Here is an 18,117-nt window from a genome sequence, read left to right as displayed (position 1 = left end):
TCTCTTTTTTTTTTTTTTGGAGAGGTTTTTGCTATAGGGTGCATGCGCTCGCCAGAAAGACAGAGAAAGACAGACAGCTAGAAAGCGAGAAATCACCCCCCAGGGGGATGGCCACGCCACAATCCCTTCTCCTCCATTCTCCTCTCGGGATCTTGGGCACACATGCACACGTGCCCGGCATGAGTTTAAGCCTCCGGGTCCGGGACTTGAACCGCAGTCAACTACGTGGGAGTCCGGTGACATAGCCATTACGCTAACTGCTGGTCCCGTACAATGTCTATATTCTCTTTAGTGAGGTATCTCTTCTTGCCATTTGGCTATTTCTAATTGCATTGTTTGCCTTTTTATTGTTGAATTGAGAATTTTCTATGTGTTAGGTACTAGTCCAAAGGACATGCAAATTAAAACCTAACCTGGAAACAACCCAATTGAAAAATAAAAATAAAGTCAGAGGATTTAGCCTACTCAGTTTCAAGGTTTATTATAATTGGGTTGTTGGAAATTCATAATGCATTTTTCTGTTTTTCTATGCAAAAATGTATCATGTTTTTTCAAACAACCTAATATATACAGCTAGAGTAATCAAGACTATGTAGTGCTGGAGGAGTAGCAGACTCAGACTGAAAACTCAAGAGAAGAAGGAAAAGTTATTTATCCATATTTTTGTTTACTGTATTTTTCTAAAATTTATTTCCATTAAGTTTAAAGTGCTAGGAAGTCTAAAATATACAAGTACAATTACACATAAGTGGCTGTTATTTTCAAGTAAAATAGAGTATAATTAGGTATTTGAATGTGACTTAGAGATTCATTGTTGTATGGCATTCACTGATAGCTGACTTTTAAAACAGTGAGTCATCTAATTATTTGAGAGGGAATAGGTACAATCACAAGCAGTGTGTTCTTAGTTTTTGTTTTTTGTTTTTTTGTTTTTTGGTATAGAGGTTTTGGCCTTAGGGCACGTGCGCTCACTGGTGAGAGAAAAAAGGCAGACACAGTAAGAGGGAAAGTGAGAAATTACTGCCTAGGGAGTGATTTGGCCACACCATAATCCCTTCTCCATTCTCTTTCTGGGATTTTGGGTACCATGCACGTGCACCCTGTGTGATTTTTCAAGCCACTGGGTCCAGGACTTGAACCACAGTCAGCCATGTAGGAGTCCAATGATATAACTGCTATGCCATCTACTTGTCCTTAGATTTTTAATCTACATAGCAGCTCTTCATTTATCACTCCTAGCAAAGTTAACTTAGGGGCCAGCCAGGGGCTTCATAGTGAAGGCAGTTGGATTCCACATGGCCACTGAACAGTTTGAGTCCCAGACCCGGCGGCTTGACAAATGCACAGGACACTTACATGTATATGCCCAAAATCCCGAAAAGAGAAGTGGAAGAGAAGGAATCATGGCAAGACCATTCCCCCTGGGGAGTTCTTTCTCACTTTCCGCCTGTTACCTCTCCAGCTAGCGCACACACCATCTAGCACATTTTAAAAAAGAAAAGTTAACTTAAGTAGACCCCTAGATTTATTCTTTTTTTTTTAGAATTATTTAGTTTTAATTTTATTTACTCGTTTATTTATTTTTTCTTTTTTTTATCTTTTTTTTTTTTGGAGAGGTTTTTTTCTGCTATAGGGTACTCCATTCTCCTCTCAGGATCTTGGGCACACATGCACATGCGCGTGGCGTGAGTTTTAAGTCACCGGGTCCGGGATGCAAACCGCGGTCGACTACGTGGGAGTCCAGTGACATAGCCATTACGCTAACTGCTGGTTCCCCTTTATTTATTAAATTTTTTGATGCATTAAATTGTTTTTTTATTTTATAATTTTTAATTTGCATTTAATTGTATATCTTTGTGCCATACAATACATCTTTTTATTCTTTCTTTTTTTATAATTATTTATTTTATTTTGTATTTATTCATTCATTTATTTTTTAATTTGACTAGAGAGAGACAGAGGGTGAGAGTGAGAGAGAGAGAGGAAGTGAGAAAGCAGGCCATCAGATTCAGGACTCGAATCCTGGTTGGCCATGTGGGAGTGTCCAGCACCTTAACCACCTCGTCACCTGCTGGGCCCTTTTTTCTTTCTTAATACAGACAAATTGTTCTTTCCTTAATTTATTCAACAAGTATTGATTGCTTGTCTACTATGTGTCAGGCACTATGCCAGCATGGGGACGACTGCAGTGAGCAACCCATGCTGCCATGCTGCCATGCTGCTAGGGGAACACAGAAAGCAAGCAAATAGCCTTACAATAAATCATGCAGTTACTAGTGCTGTGAAGAAGCCATAGGGTAAGGGGTCAGAGAGGGTACCTGTCTTATTTGAAGAGTTGGGGAGGCCCCTGAGGTGACATGGGAGCAGAGGCCTGAGGGAAGCAAGACAGAGGGACATTCTACACTGGGGAGTCGAAGGCTAGAGCCTGTTTGAAAAGTACCTTCTGTTCTTTCCGTCTTAGAATTTTGTCAGGCTTATTTGTACAGGAAATGGTAGTAAAATGAGTAGATGGACGAAAGAAAAACTCTCCACAACTCGGCTCCAGCCTCCTTCTGGTTTCAAAGTGGTTTCCCTTTGACGTAATGGAAACTGCCTACTTTTCCCAGATTTCCTCATAAGAACTTTTCTTAGAACTTACGTCTTAGACTATAGACTAGTGTTCCTCGCCTTTAAATCAAAATATATTCAGTAATTATCACAGCTTCTCATCTGATAAAAAAAAAAAACAAAAAAACAACAAAGCAAAACATTAACTTCACCCAGCAAGGGCTGTGATTTCTTTACAAATAATTCCTGAGAAAAACAGAGTACCAAGTAAACTAACTATATTCTTGTATGTGATGGCTTCTGTTACTATTAACCACCTGGTTAAGTCTCTTTAAAAACTCTTAATTTGGGACCAGCAGTTGGCATAATGGCTATATCGCTTGACTCCCATGTAGTCGACCACAGTTCGAGTCCTGGAGCTGGTGGCTTAAACTCACACGCTTTCATCTGTTTCTGTCTTTCTGGCGAGCACATGCATCCTATAACAAAAACAAAACAAAAACAAAAAACTGTCTTAATGGAAACAAAAAATTTTAAGTTGCTTCATTGTAATTGAGAAAAAGGACATTGGTTGGGTTCTCCACCTGTCGAAGGAGCTTGGTTAGAGTTGGCTAATCAGTCAGTGAGGGGAGAGTCTTGAAAACCCTTCCCTGTTTATTTACCAACTCTGGTATGACTTTTGGCTTCTGGGGTGTAGGGGAGTAGCTTCCTGTGTGCACAGGAGGGATATCTGAGAAGAGGCCCTTTTTTTCCCCTTGTTCAATCTGTGAAAGCTTCCCAGAGTGAAAATGAAATATTCTAGGGCTGGCTCCATAGTCTAGTGGTTGAGGAAGCTGGATCCCACATGACCAACTACAGTTTGTAAAACAGCTGGGTGCATGTGCATGCATGTCCAGTACCACAGCAGAATGGAAAAATAGAGGAGAAGAAGGTAACTAGTGGTATAGTAGTTAGGGTAGCTGGATCCCACATGGTCAGCTATGTGGTTTGAGTCTTGGACCTGTCAGCTTGAAGAACATGCTGGGAGCATGTGTGTGACTGCTCAAAATCCTAAGAGAAGAACGGAGGAGAAGGGATTGTAGCGTGATCATTCCTCCTGGGCTTTCTCACTTTCTTTTGTCTCTCTCTCTCAAGCACTTGCACCCTATGGCAAAAACTTAAAAAGAGAGAGAGAGAGAAGGGATTACAGTATTACCATGCAACAATTTTTCCCTTTTTGTCTTTCTGGAGTATCTCTGATGAGTGAACATTCCCTCTGGCAATTAAAAAGAAAAGAAAAGAAAAGAAGTACTTCTAAGTATTGATCACCCTCTTGCTGACCTGTTACTAGCAGAAAGATAGACTTTTATATATTTGCCTCTGTACCGCTGATAGAACAGTTTCAGTATGTCATATAGACAGGTGAATGCCCCGATGTTAGCAAGGAGTATTTTCAGCTCAATTGTCATTGTGTAGACACGTTTTCTTTTTCTTTCTTTCTTTTTTTTTTTTTTGGAGAGGTTTTTGCTATAGGGTGCGTGCGCTTGCCAGAAAGATAGAAAGCAAGAAATCACCCCCTAGGAGGGATGGCCACGCCACAATCCCTTCTCCTCCATTCTCTCGGGATCTTGGGCACGCACACACATATGCCTGGAATGAGTTTAAGCCACCAGGTCCGGGACCTGAACCGCGGTCAACTACATGGGAGTTCAGTGACATAGCCATTATGCTAACTGCTGGTCCTTGTAGACAGGTTTTCTACTTGTGAAGTCAGCTTTTACTTTCATGCAGTCTTAAATACTTTATCAATTTATTTGTACAGAAAAATATTATGTTGGATTTATTATACAGAAAATGCCAGCAGGTTGAATAGGTCTGTAGAAGAAAACTGAAGCTTTTTATTTATTTAGGTGGTGATCTGTCTTGATAGCAACACAACATAGTGAGCCGTTGAAAAGCTTTTCCTGCTGTGATTGCATCATATACTAATTCAGAAAGTGTCATATAAGTATGAATGATAGCTTTGAAAGTGGGCTTCTGATTACCAGCTTGTTTTGGTCATTGGTAGCCTGTCCCCTAGGGCCACATCTTCTCTTTATTTGCTCATTTGTGATTGATTTTTTTCCTACATGTTTAGGTAATGATATTCGAACTGGCGTACCACGTGCAGTCATTTCTCAGTGAACATAATAAGCCCCCTCCCAAGTCTTTTCATGAAGAAATGCTGAAAAGACAGGCTCAGGAGGAGCAGCAGAGGCTGTTAGAGGCCAAGAGGAAAGAGGAGCAAGAGGTAAGACATCCTCGTCGAGGCCAGTCAGCCAGCCTGGGGGACTGCAAGCTTCTATTGGTTTTTATGCTCTGTCTGCAGACTCAGCTTTATTTAAGTTTTGCTCTACATTTCATTCAAGAAACATACATTCATTGGACCAGCTCTGTAGCTTAGTGGTTAAGGGAGCTGGATCCCACATGGCCAGCTGTGCAGTTCCAGTCCTTTGTTTTGGTCATTGGTAGCCTGTCCCCTAGGGCCACATCTTCTCTTTATTTGCTCATTTGTGATTGATTTTTTTCCTACATGTTTAGGTAATGATATTCGAACTGGCGTACCACGTGCAGTCATTTCTCAGTGAACATAATAAGCCCCCTCCCAAGTCTTTTCATGAAGAAATGCTGAAAAGACAGGCTCAGGAGGAGCAGCAGAGGCTGTTAGAGGCCAAGAGGAAAGAGGAGCAAGAGGTAAGACATCCTCGTCGAGGCCAGTCAGCCAGCCTGGGGGACTGCAAGCTTCTATTGGTTTTTATGCTCTGTCTGCAGACTCAGCTTTATTTAAGTTTTGCTCTACATTTCATTCAAGAAACATACATTCATTGGACCAGCTCTGTAGCTTAGTGGTTAAGGGAGCTGGATCCCACATGGCCAGCTGTGCAGTTTGAATTGCAGACCTGGCTTGAAAGACACACTGGGTGCATGTGCGCAGGTGCCCGAAGTCCTGACAGGTTGGAGAAATGGAGGAAAGGGGATTGTGGCATAACCATGCCCCATTGGGGTGGGGAGTATTTTCTCCCTCTCCCTCTCTCTCCTACTCTCTGTCCCTCTCAGGTAAGTGCATTCGCCCTCCAACAATTAAAAAATATATATATTCATGTGAGAGAACCTCTAAGAACTGAGAAATGCTGTGAGCAGTTCCCTCTGTATAAATATCAGTGCTCTACCCATAGGACTCTTAGATTAGGATTTTTTTAAAAAAAAGAAGAAAGAGGACCAGCCCATGGCATAGTAGTTAAGGTGCCTAGATCTCACATGGCTGGCCATATAGTTCAGGTCCCACACCCAGTGACTGAAAAAACAGCTGGGTGCACGTGCATGCATGTGTGTGTGCATATGTGTCCAAAATCCCAAAAGGAGGAAATGGAGGAGAAGGGATTGTGTCATGGCCCATCTCTTTCTCCTCTCTCTCTCTCTCTCTCCCTCTGTCCCAACCTTGGTGAGTATACCTACCCTCTAGCAGATTTTTTTAAAGATTTATACTTTCTTTCTTTCTTTCTTTCTTTCTTTCTTTCTTTATATTTGACCAAAGAAGGACAGAGAGAGAGAGAGAAAGAGAAAGGGAGAGTGAGAAAGCAAGCTACCAGATCTGGGACTGGAACCACCGTCAACCACGTGGGAGCCCAGTGCCCTTAACCACCACACCACCTGCTGGCCCCTTTAGCAGATTTTTTAAAAAATAAACAAGAGAGAGAGAGAGAGAGAGAGAGAGAGAGAGAGAGAGAAGCTTTCTGTGTTCTTTCTGAGCTTGTCAAGCAGGAATTCCCTGAGTTTTGAAGACTGTTTTCTTCCCTACGTGAGACATCTCATGGCCAAATGAGTAGCAAAAGCCAGAAACTAAACTACTGTATGTTTACTATTTGTATTTTTTTCTTTAATTTGGTTGCATTAAAAACATAAACTTCTGTCTGGTTTTTAAAAATTGTTTAAATAAAAGTTAATAGAGGAATCTAAATTCCCTTCTTGATTTTTAAAAAATAATTATTTATTTAATTTTATTAATTCATTCATTTTTATTTTAATTTGACTAGAGAGAGACTCAGAAAGAGAGAGAGAGAGTGAGAAAGCAAGCCACTGGGTCTGGGACTCAAACCATGGTCAGTTGTGTGGGAGTGTCCAGTGCCTTAACCACCACGCTACTTGCTGGCCCCCCTTCTTGATTTTAATATAGATTTTTTTTTTTATTTAGCCCTTTAATCAACTTATCTAAAACTTATATTGGTATGTGTTGTAAAAAGAGAGCATAGGTTTATTTTTTTTCCTGAATATTTTCCTAATATTTATTAAGTAATTCCTCTTTAAAAATTTACTGATTTTTATTCATTATAGAAAGCATGTACATGCACATGTTTGGGTATGCATGAGAGAGAGAAGCACCCTTACTAGGGTCTTGTTATGCCTCACCCCTTCCCTCAGCCCTCCAGCTGGTCAGGCTCTCAGGTGTGGGTGCACACGCATGCATATACATGGAGTGTTTCAGGTTGACCAGCCTAGGATTTGAGCGTGTGGTTGGCCATGTGACCCTCAGCATTGAAGCTCAGTATGCTACTGACTATGCTTTGGAGGCTGGGTAAATGATCATCCTTCGTTAAATGATTCCTAATACTTCTTTTAATGTGTATTTTAAGTACTTCTCTGTACTAGGTTTTCTTTTTTTTTTTTTTGGAAAGGTATTTGCTACAGGGCGTGTGTGCTTGCTAGACAGACAGAGAGAGACATAGAGACAGAAAGCGAGAAATCACCCCCAGAGGGGATGGTCACGCCGCAATCCCTTCTCCTCCATTCTCCTCTCGGGATCTTGGGCATGCACGCACATGCGCCCGGTGTGAGTTTTAAGCCACCGGGTCCAGGACGCGAACCGCGGTCGACTACGTGGGAATCCAGCGACATAGCCATTACGCTAACTGCTGGTCCCCTCTGTACTAGGTTTTCTTCATAAATCATCTATTTCATTTAATTATTGTATCCTTGTGAGATATATATATATATATATATATTTTTTTTTTTTTTAATAGAGGTTTTTGCTATAGGGCGTGTGCACTCACCAGACAGACAGAGAGAGACTTTTTTTTTGAGAGATTTTCACTGTAGGGCGCGTGCGCTCGCCAGACAGACAGAGAGAGACATAGAGACAGAAAGCGAGAAATCACCCCCCAGGGGGGATGGTCACGCCGCAATCCCTTCTCCTCCATTCTCCTCTCGGGATCTTGGGCACGCACGCACACGCGCCCGGCGCCCGGCGTGAGTTTTAAGCCACCAGGTCTGGGACGCGAACCACGGTCGACTGCGTGGGAGTCCAGCGACATAGCCATTACGCTAACTGCTGGTCCCTCTTTGTGATATTTTAACAAAGATACAATACAAATCAAATCAAGCCCACCCTTCTCCTTTCCCTTATCTTCCTTTTCTTTTTCTCAACTATTTTTACCCATGTATTCTTACAGATAAACTGTAGGGTTGCTTTTTCATAGTCAGAACAACACACACACCCTCTGGGATTTTTATATGCGTATATTTGTTTAGGGAGAATTGACTTCTCAGCAATATTCAGATGTCCCATCCAGGACTGTTTCTATGTTTTTGTCTTTTGATAAGGCTTTCTGGTTTTCCTTCTACAGATATTACTGTATTTTACAGTTATTTCTAGGGTTTTGCTTTTTCCTTCCTTTATTCTTAGGTTCATATGCATGGCTCCTTTTTTGGTTTGGTTCATTTTCTGCTTAATTTTGTTCATCTTGTGCTTATGGTAACACTCTCTTCTATGAGTGCCATTCATCTTGGTGCTGCGGTGCTGCTTGGCTCCTATTTAAATTTGGAGCCTAGGTATTTTAGCGTTTCTAGTTCCTTATCATTGTCATTGTCTTCAGAAAGGCATTCTTTTACTAGAAGATTTTAATTTTAATTAAAAATCTTGTTTGGGGTATGTGTTTAAATTTCATATTATTGTTACTGTTTTGGTGAGTCTCTTATCGTTTTGATACTTACAATATGAAGTTTTAGGAGGCTATTTAAAAAATGGATAGAGATAAAAACCTCACTCTAATACCAAGAAAGCTGATTGGAGAATGCAGGTGAAGGTCTGTGGTGAGAAGGTGCCTGGCCATGGCCATTCCTCACCCAGCCGTTGAGGACCGCTCAGCCACCTCTCTGAAGCTAGCCTGGACCCCATGTCAGGGAGTGGGTACAGGTGCTTGTTCTCTGCAGACAGGCAGCTCTCGAAGAGGAGGGGCTGAGGTCAGTGTGGGAGACGTAAGAAGCTGACAGTGTTGGAGTTGTGCAAGTCCCTCCACAATGAAAACCTAACGAAGGGGGAGGAAATGCCCTTCCCCATGCAGTCTTACAACCTGTTTAAATGGGAATGCTTTTTATGTAAGTGCTGATAAAAATGATGAAGTTGCAGTTTGTACTAAGGTTCTGTATGCAGGTATTCCTCACTTGATGACAAAGGCCTATGACTAGTCATTAAGCAAATTGGTTGATAAATGAGGAACTTTAAGGTAATGCCTGTGGTGTTCTGGTGCCATAGTGTTTATATTTTTCAGTAGATATTACACCACACCACACTAAATAATGTGGAATAAAAACTATAGAATAAAATAATGTAATTCTATCCATACAAAAAACATGCATTAGGTAAGCACCAGGAAGCCACAAGACATACCACAACGCAGTAACATAAATCTGGTAAAGTCATTTTTACTTGTTTTGAATACTAGTGTGGGTGCACAATAAAATACAAATTAATACATAAAAGATATACTCTTATATAATTTTGAACACTTCATGTAGTGAATACTAACTGACTATGGGAACAAGACAAAGACTGGAAAAGGTGATTCCTGAGACGTACACAGACTGGGGAAGGGTCTCCACTGGAGAATTGGTGGTGAGTCCCAGCATTGGTCATTAAACTGATGGGTCATTAAGTGAGGAGTGGCTATATTCAGATCACTTAAGAAGGTCTTGAGTTATTGAAATTGGGAGATATTTTGTGGTTCCAGAATTTCTATGTTGTATGGGTTTCAGAAATAGGCATTTGATGGCAGTTTGGTTTATTTCAGCAACGTGAAATCCTGCATGAGATTCAGAGAAGGAAAGAAGAGATAAAAGAAGAAAAAAAGAGGAAAGAAATGGCCAAGCAGGTACTCTAAATTCCACCATACTAAAATGAATTACTGTTTTACATTTTGCTAAACATAAAATGTTTTTATTTCCATTGATGATAATTTTCCTTTCCATGTTACTGTCAGTAATGAAGTTTAAACTGAAGCACTTAAAAAGTGCAAAAATGTTGGGCCAGCAGGTGGCATGGTGGTTAAGGACTGGACTCCCACATTGCTGAGCAAAGTTTGAGTCTTCGGACCTAGTAGCTTGCTTTCTTACTTTCCCTTTCTCTTTATGTCCCTCTCTGGTCAAATAAAATGATAGTAATGTATATGGAACCAGCAGATGTGTAATGGTTGCATTGCTGGACTCCCACATAGTCGACTGCTATTCAAGTCTTGGACCTGGTAACTTAAAACTCACGCCAGGCGCATATGCATGCATGCTAAGATCCTGAGAGATGAATAGAAGAGAAGGGATTACAGAATGGTCATCTCCTCTAGGGGGTGTTTTCTCACTTTCTGTCTCTCTCTGTCCAGTGAGAGCATGTACCCAATAGCAAAATTATCTCTTAAATAAATAAATGAAATGAAATAATTCTTTTTTAAAGGTTCAAAAATATCACTTATTGTGTATTTTAGATTCCCCAAATAGGTGGTAAAATTTAGAGTTATATATTATCTGTAGATGAGTTAGGATTTTATTATAGTAATTTATCAAATGGGTTGAGAGAGAGGAGATTAAAGCTTCAATAATTTACCTGAATTAGAATTCTTTTCCTTTTTTTTTTTTAATGAAAGCAAAGTGAAGAGATAAAACAAGCATTTCTGACAGGCCCCCTGTGTGTCCTGATCCTCCTTCCCCAGTCTCTCAATTAGCTGAGATTACAGGACATGCAGCACACCCGGGGAGTTCATGTAGGCCTAGGAACCTCACCTGGGCTTATAGCATTGGTTTTACTGCCTGGGTCTGTGACCTTTGACAGGTGACACTTACTGTGACTTGTTATCCTCATCCCTTAAAATAGGACCTATGGTATGCTTGTTCTGTCTTGCTGTCACAGACAACGTACTGCCCTATGTGAAGTGTAAAGCTGTGTGCAGATGTGAAATGCTGGTCCTGTTTCCACCAGCTCTTCTGTCTTGTCTGATCAGCCTTCCTGTCAAGCCACACTTAGCTCCCTCTTCAAATCCTTCTCTTCATCTCTTTTGCTCTTCTGACTTTTCCCAGATATTCCAAGATTCTAGCATTTTCATTTAAAAAATTCAGTCTCGAAACTGTAACTTGGACTTGAATTCTTGAACCAATATATATATTCGGACATTAAATTTATTTTGAGTACAACCTCATTAATACTTGTTTTTGGTTATTTATTTATTTACTTACTTAAGAGGTTTTTGCTACAGGGCGCTTGCGCTTGCCAGACAGACAGAGAGAGACAGAGAGACAGAAAGCAAGAAATCACCCCCCAGAGGGGATGGCCACACCGCAGTCCTTTCTCCTCCATTATGCTCTGGGGATCTTGGTTATTTATTTATTTACTTACTTAAGAGGTTTTTGCTACAGGGCGCTTGCGCTTGCCAGACAGACAGAGAGAGACAGAGAGACAGAAAGCAAGAAATCACCCCCCAGAGGGGATGGCCACACCGCAGTCCTTTCTCCTCCATTCTCCTCTCGGGATCTTGGGCACACACGCACACGTGCCTGGCGTGAGTTTAAGACACTGGGTCCGGGACTTGAACCATGGTTGACTGCATGGGAGTTCAGCGACATAGCCATTACACTAAGTGCTGGTCCCAACCTCATTAATACTTGTAATCATTCAACTTAAACAACTTGCATTGTACACTGAATTGGTAATTATGTACCACGATTGTCTTTCATCTATGACTTACATCTTACTTTTCTTTTTCTAGGAACGTTTGGAAATTGCTAGTTTGTCGAACCAAGATCATACCTCTAAGAAAGACCCGGGAGGACACAGAACAGCTGCCATTCCACATGGAGGTTCTCCCGACTTTGTAGGAAATGGTAAATATCGGGCCAACTCCTCCGGAAGGTCTAGGTAAGTCTCTGGGATGTCTGACCTGGGAGGGTGCAAGATGTAGAAGGAGTAAGACAACTTGTAGTGAAATTTGATGTCATTTTGGGTAACATTCTTAATAACTTTTTTCAAAGCCTATATATTTGAATATATTGGTAATCAGTACCAAACAAAATTTCACACTAAGTATTTTTGAGGAAACCAACTTGATACCTCATTCCCCTTTATAATAGCCTATGACATCTCACTAACTTGCCTTCAGTACAGTTTGGTTTGACTTCAAATGACCTGTTTAATAAGTTAGTTAAGGATTTTGTTTTTCCGTTGAGGCATGTTATGTGTGTGTTACATCCCTTGGGAAAAGAACCCCAGGATTTTCCCTTCTGTGTGTTTTTTGTCTTGCTTCTTCATCGTCTATGATACAAATGAGGTTGTCAGAACAACACAACCAAACTGACAGGATGGGAGCAGATTGTTCTGCTATTTTTCTAGATCTCAGAGTTGCACATCATAGAGGGGGCGAATCACTCTATACTTGTTTAACCCGCCTGTGAGGGTCACAGCAACCTTCCTAGCTCTGTGATCATTAAAGATCAATGTAACCATGCTTTATTATCTCAGCTAGAAACCAGGCAGTGACTTTGGAGCACAGCCTAATGAGAAGTTGGCATTTGCCTCTTTTTGGCATTGTTCATGTCTTTAGAGTTTGAGCCAGGACATTCATATGCACCATTATGGCAGCATAGAAAGATGGAAAAAAAAAAAAAAAAAATGGGCTTATGAGGGATTTTTAAAGTTTTCTCCCATCTGAGTCATCATGATTGAATCAAATTGTACACTGTATGTGCTTCAGTCTATAGCCCCTTAGGTCCCCCAGAGGCATGGGGGCTGCTTCAATATGGGCACAGGTGTGGAGTATCTCTTATGAGAATAGGAACCCCAGTTTGCTGCTAGGGTTTCTGTCTCTTGCTACAGAGGTGTTCTTTGGGGTTGTTTCTTGTCACCAGAGGTTGCCTGGAAGATACTACTACTTCCTCTACATTTTTTTTTTTTTGAGAGGTTTTTACTATAGGGCACATGTGCTCGCCCGAAAGAGAGAGAGAAAACAAGAAATCACTCCCCAGGGGAAATAGCCACACTGCAGTCCCTTCTCCTCCATTCTCCTCTCGGGATCTTGGGCATACACGCACATGCTCCCAGTGTGAGTTTAAGCCACCAGGTCCAGGACTCGAACCACAGTGGACTACATGGGAGTCCACCACATAGCCATTACGCCAGCTGCTGGTCCCTCCTCTACATTCTTTTTTACTAAAGGATTTAGACTTCCCTAGACCAGCAGATGATGTAATGGTTATGTCACTAGACTACCATGTAGTCAACTATGGTTCAAGTCCCAGACCTAGTGGCTTAAAACTCACGCCAGGTGCATGTGCGTGCATGCCCAAAATCCCAAGAGGAGAATGGAGAAGAAGGGATTGTGGCATGGCCATACCCCTTGGGGAGATCTGTCCATGTACTTCTTTAGCTATCATATGTGTCTAATCCTGACCATCAAGAGCTCTCTCTCTTGCCTCTTTCCTGCAACCTGCTCCCGTAATTTATTCATTACTTTTGCACTGTAATCTAGATTCCTAGCTATTCCTCTGCACCTGGTGGGGGGAAAGTAGCAATAAAGAAAGAGAGGAGAGGTTAGGTTCTTAGTGTTTGGGGAAAGTCATGAAGGGAAATGACAGGAGTACAGTATCCATGAAAGGCAAGTAGCAGAGCAAATGGTTGGGACCCAGTTGGAAACTGGGACTTTGTAGTCATACCAGATGTGCAGCTTTCTCCAGATGAGTGTGCAAGGGAAGAACTTGCTGTGGTAACGGAAGTGTTTTATACTCGTGCTGTTCAATATAGTGTAGCTTTTGGGTACTTAAATGTTGCTATCAGCCAGCCCTGGCAGCACAGCAGTGACACAGTGCTCTGTGATACAAAGGCCACATGCCAAGGTCCCAGATTGCATCCTGAAGATTCCCTGTTCATAATGAGTGCATGTGCATGCCCGTAATCCTGGCTAGCTGACGCTGGGGGTGGATCATGGTGTGAAGACCCTGTTGGGGGTTCCTGTCTCTCTCTCTGTCTCCCTCTCTCATGGAAGAAATAAATAAACTTTAAAAAAATATGGCTATTGCACTTGAACTGAATATCTAATTTAACTTTAAATAGCCACAGGTGTCTGGTGGCTACCACATTGGGCAGCATAGCTCTAGACTGGGATGTGTAGAATTTATTGGGAGATGACAGCAGGAAATGAGGGGTGGTTTGAACAGTTTTCCCGTTAGAACCTTTGACTCCATCCCCAGCAGACAAAGGTGTTTGATGTGAATGGACTAATAAGTAGGAGAAAACAGAGGGATAAGAATTTTCTGTTAATCTTAAAGAAAAAAAAAATCTTCTGAATTTATTTCTAAGGCGAGAACGTCAGTATTCTGTATGTAGCAGTGAAGATTCTCCTGGCTCTTGTGAGGTCCTATATTTCTGTACGGGTAGTCCTGATCCCCTCATGGTGCACAGAGGGAGATGTATTGGTGAGTATAGTAGCAAAGTTTATTTGAATTATTGTAACAACAGTCAATCATGAAAGAATGGGGTGGGATAGACAGGACACTGTGTTGGTCCCAACCAGCTCAGTACCAGGGAGACTATCGAGCCAGTAGTCCATCTCAGCAGCTTCCATTCCTAATGACTGGAATGAAGAATCACCCAAGTTCTGATGTAAGGTGGAAATAAAAATCCTATGCTCTCATAAAGATAATTTTTAATTTTCACGATCGTATTTATCCCAGCTTTTTGAGACAAAAAAAAGGTTAAAATATTATCAATCAGTAGCATTTTACATCACATGTATCTAATACTTATAAAATACATGTGGGACCAGCCAGTGGCATGGTAAAGGCAGCTGGATTCCTCATGGCTGACTGTGGTTCAAGTCCCGGACTGAGTAGCTTGAAAAACATGCTAGCAAGTGCATACACTCTATAGAGAAAAAACAGGGAAAAAAACAAAACAGACATGTAATGAGTTCTAATGCCTGTGATCTTTATTGGCCAAATCTTATTTTAAGTCATTGTGCATCTCCTTGGCATTTTCTTGCTTGGTGTATACCTGACCAGGAAAATCACTTTATCCTTTTATTTAGCAGTTTTATCTACTGCTAGCTATTTGAGATGAAGCCGATTCAGCAATTCAGGATTTAAATTGCTTATATTTAAATTGAGGTTTGGGAGCTAGCAGATGGCATAATGGTTATGTGGCTGGACTCCCACCTAGTCAACCGTGGTTCGAATCCCAGACCTAGTGACTTAAAACTCACGCTGGGTACATGTGTGTGCATGCCCCTCACACGTGTGTGGCGTGGCCATCCCCCCAGTGGGTGATTTCTAATTTTCTGTCTCTCTGTCTCTCCAGTGAGCACATGTGTCCTATACCAAAACCCTCCCTCTTAAAAAAAAAAAAAAAAAAAAAGAGGTTTTGATATCTACCTCCTTTACCCTAAAACTATGCCATGTTTTTCAGCCATACAGATCAAACTGCCCGTTGGTGTAGGGATCACTTGCACATAGTAAACTGACAATTAACTTTAATGTTTAATCCCATAAATACTGTATTCTTACCAAACAGGTAACTAAATTGTCAAAGTTGAGTTTGCTTTCTTTTGGCATCTTCTCCCCTTCCTCTTTAAGGAGATAGAGATAAGGAAGAGAGTCTCTAGGAACTGGCAGCAGATGGAGGGAGAAGAAACCAAACATCTGAATAGAAGTCGGACTTGGAAGCACCTCTCTGACTGGCTGAGCGCAGCTGGACAGTACAGGCTTCAGCACATGCACAGAGCCACCATGTTTGGTCAAAGCACCCATCTGGGCAGAGATGGTTGGCTCTGGACCTGTCGCTGTCTTTGACTCGGGCATTTCAGATTCGCAAATTGACAACATAAAACTCACTACTATGATAACCTGGGGAAATCAGGAAAGCAAATTACTCTAATTGCTTATTACCTTATTTTGGTCTTTTATTCTCACTGGTACTCATTAGGCAAATTCACCTCCATTAATACCCTCATTAGAAGGTACATTAGCAATTAGAGAATTTTTTTATAAAACCACAAAGTAAATTATTTACTTTTTTCTCACAATGGGTCTATTTTTTAAAATACACACTAATTTTCTATGAAATGCATTAATGAAAAAAATCAAGTAATTTTAAATGAAATATAAAACAATATTTGTTTTTCAGTTTAACATTATGGAGCTAAAGACAATAAAGAATTTGCCTCTGGATATGGATACGACACTAAAGAGACTAAATATATAATCATTGTTAGCAGTGTTTTGTTAGCATTGTTAGTTTCAGTCAAAGTACTTTGGTGAACATATTTTCTTTAACTTTATTGCATTGTGTCCTTGTGTCCATTTTATTTTCATCATGAGAGAGTGTGCAATAATAAAATTATTAAGAAGAGTGTGCAATAATAAAGTTATAATAATTTTTTGCAAGAATTATTTTATTTAACTTTATTTATTTATTTTAATTTGACCAGAGAGGGAGGGACAGAGTGAGCGAGAGAGGGAAAGTAAGAAAGCAAGCCACCAGGCTCAGTACTCGAACCTCAGTTAGCCATGTGGAAGTCCAGCACCCTTAACCACCACACCACCTGCCAGCCCCAAATTATAATAGTTTTTCAAACTTATTTTTTTAATTGCCAGAAGGTATGTGTGCTCTCTAGAGACAGAAAGAAGGAAGGAGAGAAAGAAAACACCCACAGTGAGGCATGATCATGCTATAGTCTTCTCCATTTCTCCATCCTTTTGGGCTTTAGGGCATACTCTTACATGTGCCTGTCATGTTTTTCAAGCTGCCAGGGCCAGGATTCAAACAACAGGGTTGGCCATGTAGGATCAGGTGCACCCTTAACCACTAAGCCACAGGACTGGTGCAATAATTTTTTTAAAAGACCAGTAATGATGAGGCACAATGGTGATGGTGCATGCTGCTAAGACACTGTGTTCCCCAGGCCGGGACCACATGGAAGGCCCAAGTTTAACTCCCCGTTCAACCTAAACACCAGGTGTGGTGGCATGCAGTTTTAGTCCCAGCCAAGAAGCTAAGTCAGGAAGATGGTCACATAGTGAGATGCTGAGTTAGCAAACAAGCAAACAAAATGACTAGCAATTATGAAATGCCTACCTAGTCCCAGTTGTGAAGATAAATATTTTAAGATAGTGCAGTGTGTAATACACAAATTTAATTAGGCTTTATGTAAATAGCTCTACCCATCTCATGAACATTTAACATATGTTATGTGTCTACAATGGACTGCTTAGCCACATTTCTTGGGTTGCTTTCTTTCGTTGACATGTTTTCATACATCAGTTTTTTCTCCTTAGGTTAAGACTGTCAGGAGTTATCTATGACTAACATAATAGATCTTTTTAATTAAATTCTCTAAATGATCAGCATTTCTGTGAAGTAAAAATTGGTTCTCTGATAAAAAGTTTAAAAAAAAAAGTTTATTTATTTATTTATTGTATGAGAGAGAAAGAACGACAAATAGCCCAACAGCTTTTTTTTTTTGGAGAGATTTTCACTATAGGGAGCGTGTGCTCACCAGACAGACAGAGAGAGACATAGAGACAGAAAGTGAGAAATCACCCCCCAGGAGGGATGGCCACGCCGCAATCCCTTCTCCTCCATTCTCCTCTCGGGATCTTGGGCACGCACGCACACGCGCCCGGCATGAGTTTTAAGCCACCGGGTCCGGCACGCGAACCGCGGTCAACTACGCGGGAGTCCAGTGACATAGCCATTACGCTAACTGCTGGTTCCCTCTGATAAAAAGTTTTATATATACAGGTTACTATACTATCTATTAATTAATTCATTAGAAGGCACATATGCTCTCCAAAGAGAGAGAGAAAGTGAGAAAGCACTCCCCACCAGGGGGGACAGCTATGCCATAATCCCTTCTCTCCATTCTTCTCTTAGGATTTTGGGCATCCACACACAAACATCTGGGCCTGTTTATCACGTCGCTGGGTCTGGGACTTGAACCATGAAGTCATCTATGGGATCCAGCCACCTGAACCACCATACTACTAGCAGACCTACTTTTTAATTTTTAAATGGAAAAAAAATTATTATAACTGTCTCTTAAAAAATTCTTTTTTTGTTGTGAAAATAAAGTTGCATTATGGAAAATTTTTGTATTAAGAGAAAAAAGCAGATTATATATCAGCAGTTCTCAGCTAGGGGTGATTTTTGAAGCTTAGGGAATGTTCAATAATCTTTGCAGATATTTTTGACAGTTAAGACTGACATGAGGGTGCTATTGGCAGCTGGTGGATAGAGGCTGGGGGGGGCGG

At 41.0% G+C, this 18,117-nt stretch overlaps 1 protein-coding gene across 1 annotated transcript in view; it reads left to right on the top strand.

Annotated features, from left to right (window-relative positions):
- Window positions 1–18,117, top strand: part of EIF2AK4 (eukaryotic translation initiation factor 2 alpha kinase 4) — a 125,496-nt gene that overhangs the window by 21,714 nt on the left and 85,665 nt on the right. Inside the window, exons 4-7 of the mRNA XM_006158705.2 lie at window positions 4,664–4,816; window positions 9,630–9,710; window positions 11,589–11,737; window positions 14,171–14,286. Of these exons, the coding sequence (XP_006158767.1) occupies window positions 4,664–4,816; window positions 9,630–9,710; window positions 11,589–11,737; window positions 14,171–14,286 (499 nt within the window). The remainder of the gene's footprint in view (window positions 1–4,663; window positions 4,817–9,629; window positions 9,711–11,588; window positions 11,738–14,170; window positions 14,287–18,117) is intronic.

This window comes from Tupaia chinensis, unplaced genomic scaffold (genome assembly GCF_000334495.1).
Source record: "Tupaia chinensis unplaced genomic scaffold, TupChi_1.0 Scaffold000605_1, whole genome shotgun sequence".
Classification (NCBI taxonomy): domain Eukaryota; kingdom Metazoa; phylum Chordata; class Mammalia; order Scandentia; family Tupaiidae; genus Tupaia; species Tupaia belangeri.
The sequence above is the reverse complement of the archived record's forward strand: the minus strand, read 5'-3'. Positions and strand labels throughout refer to the sequence as shown.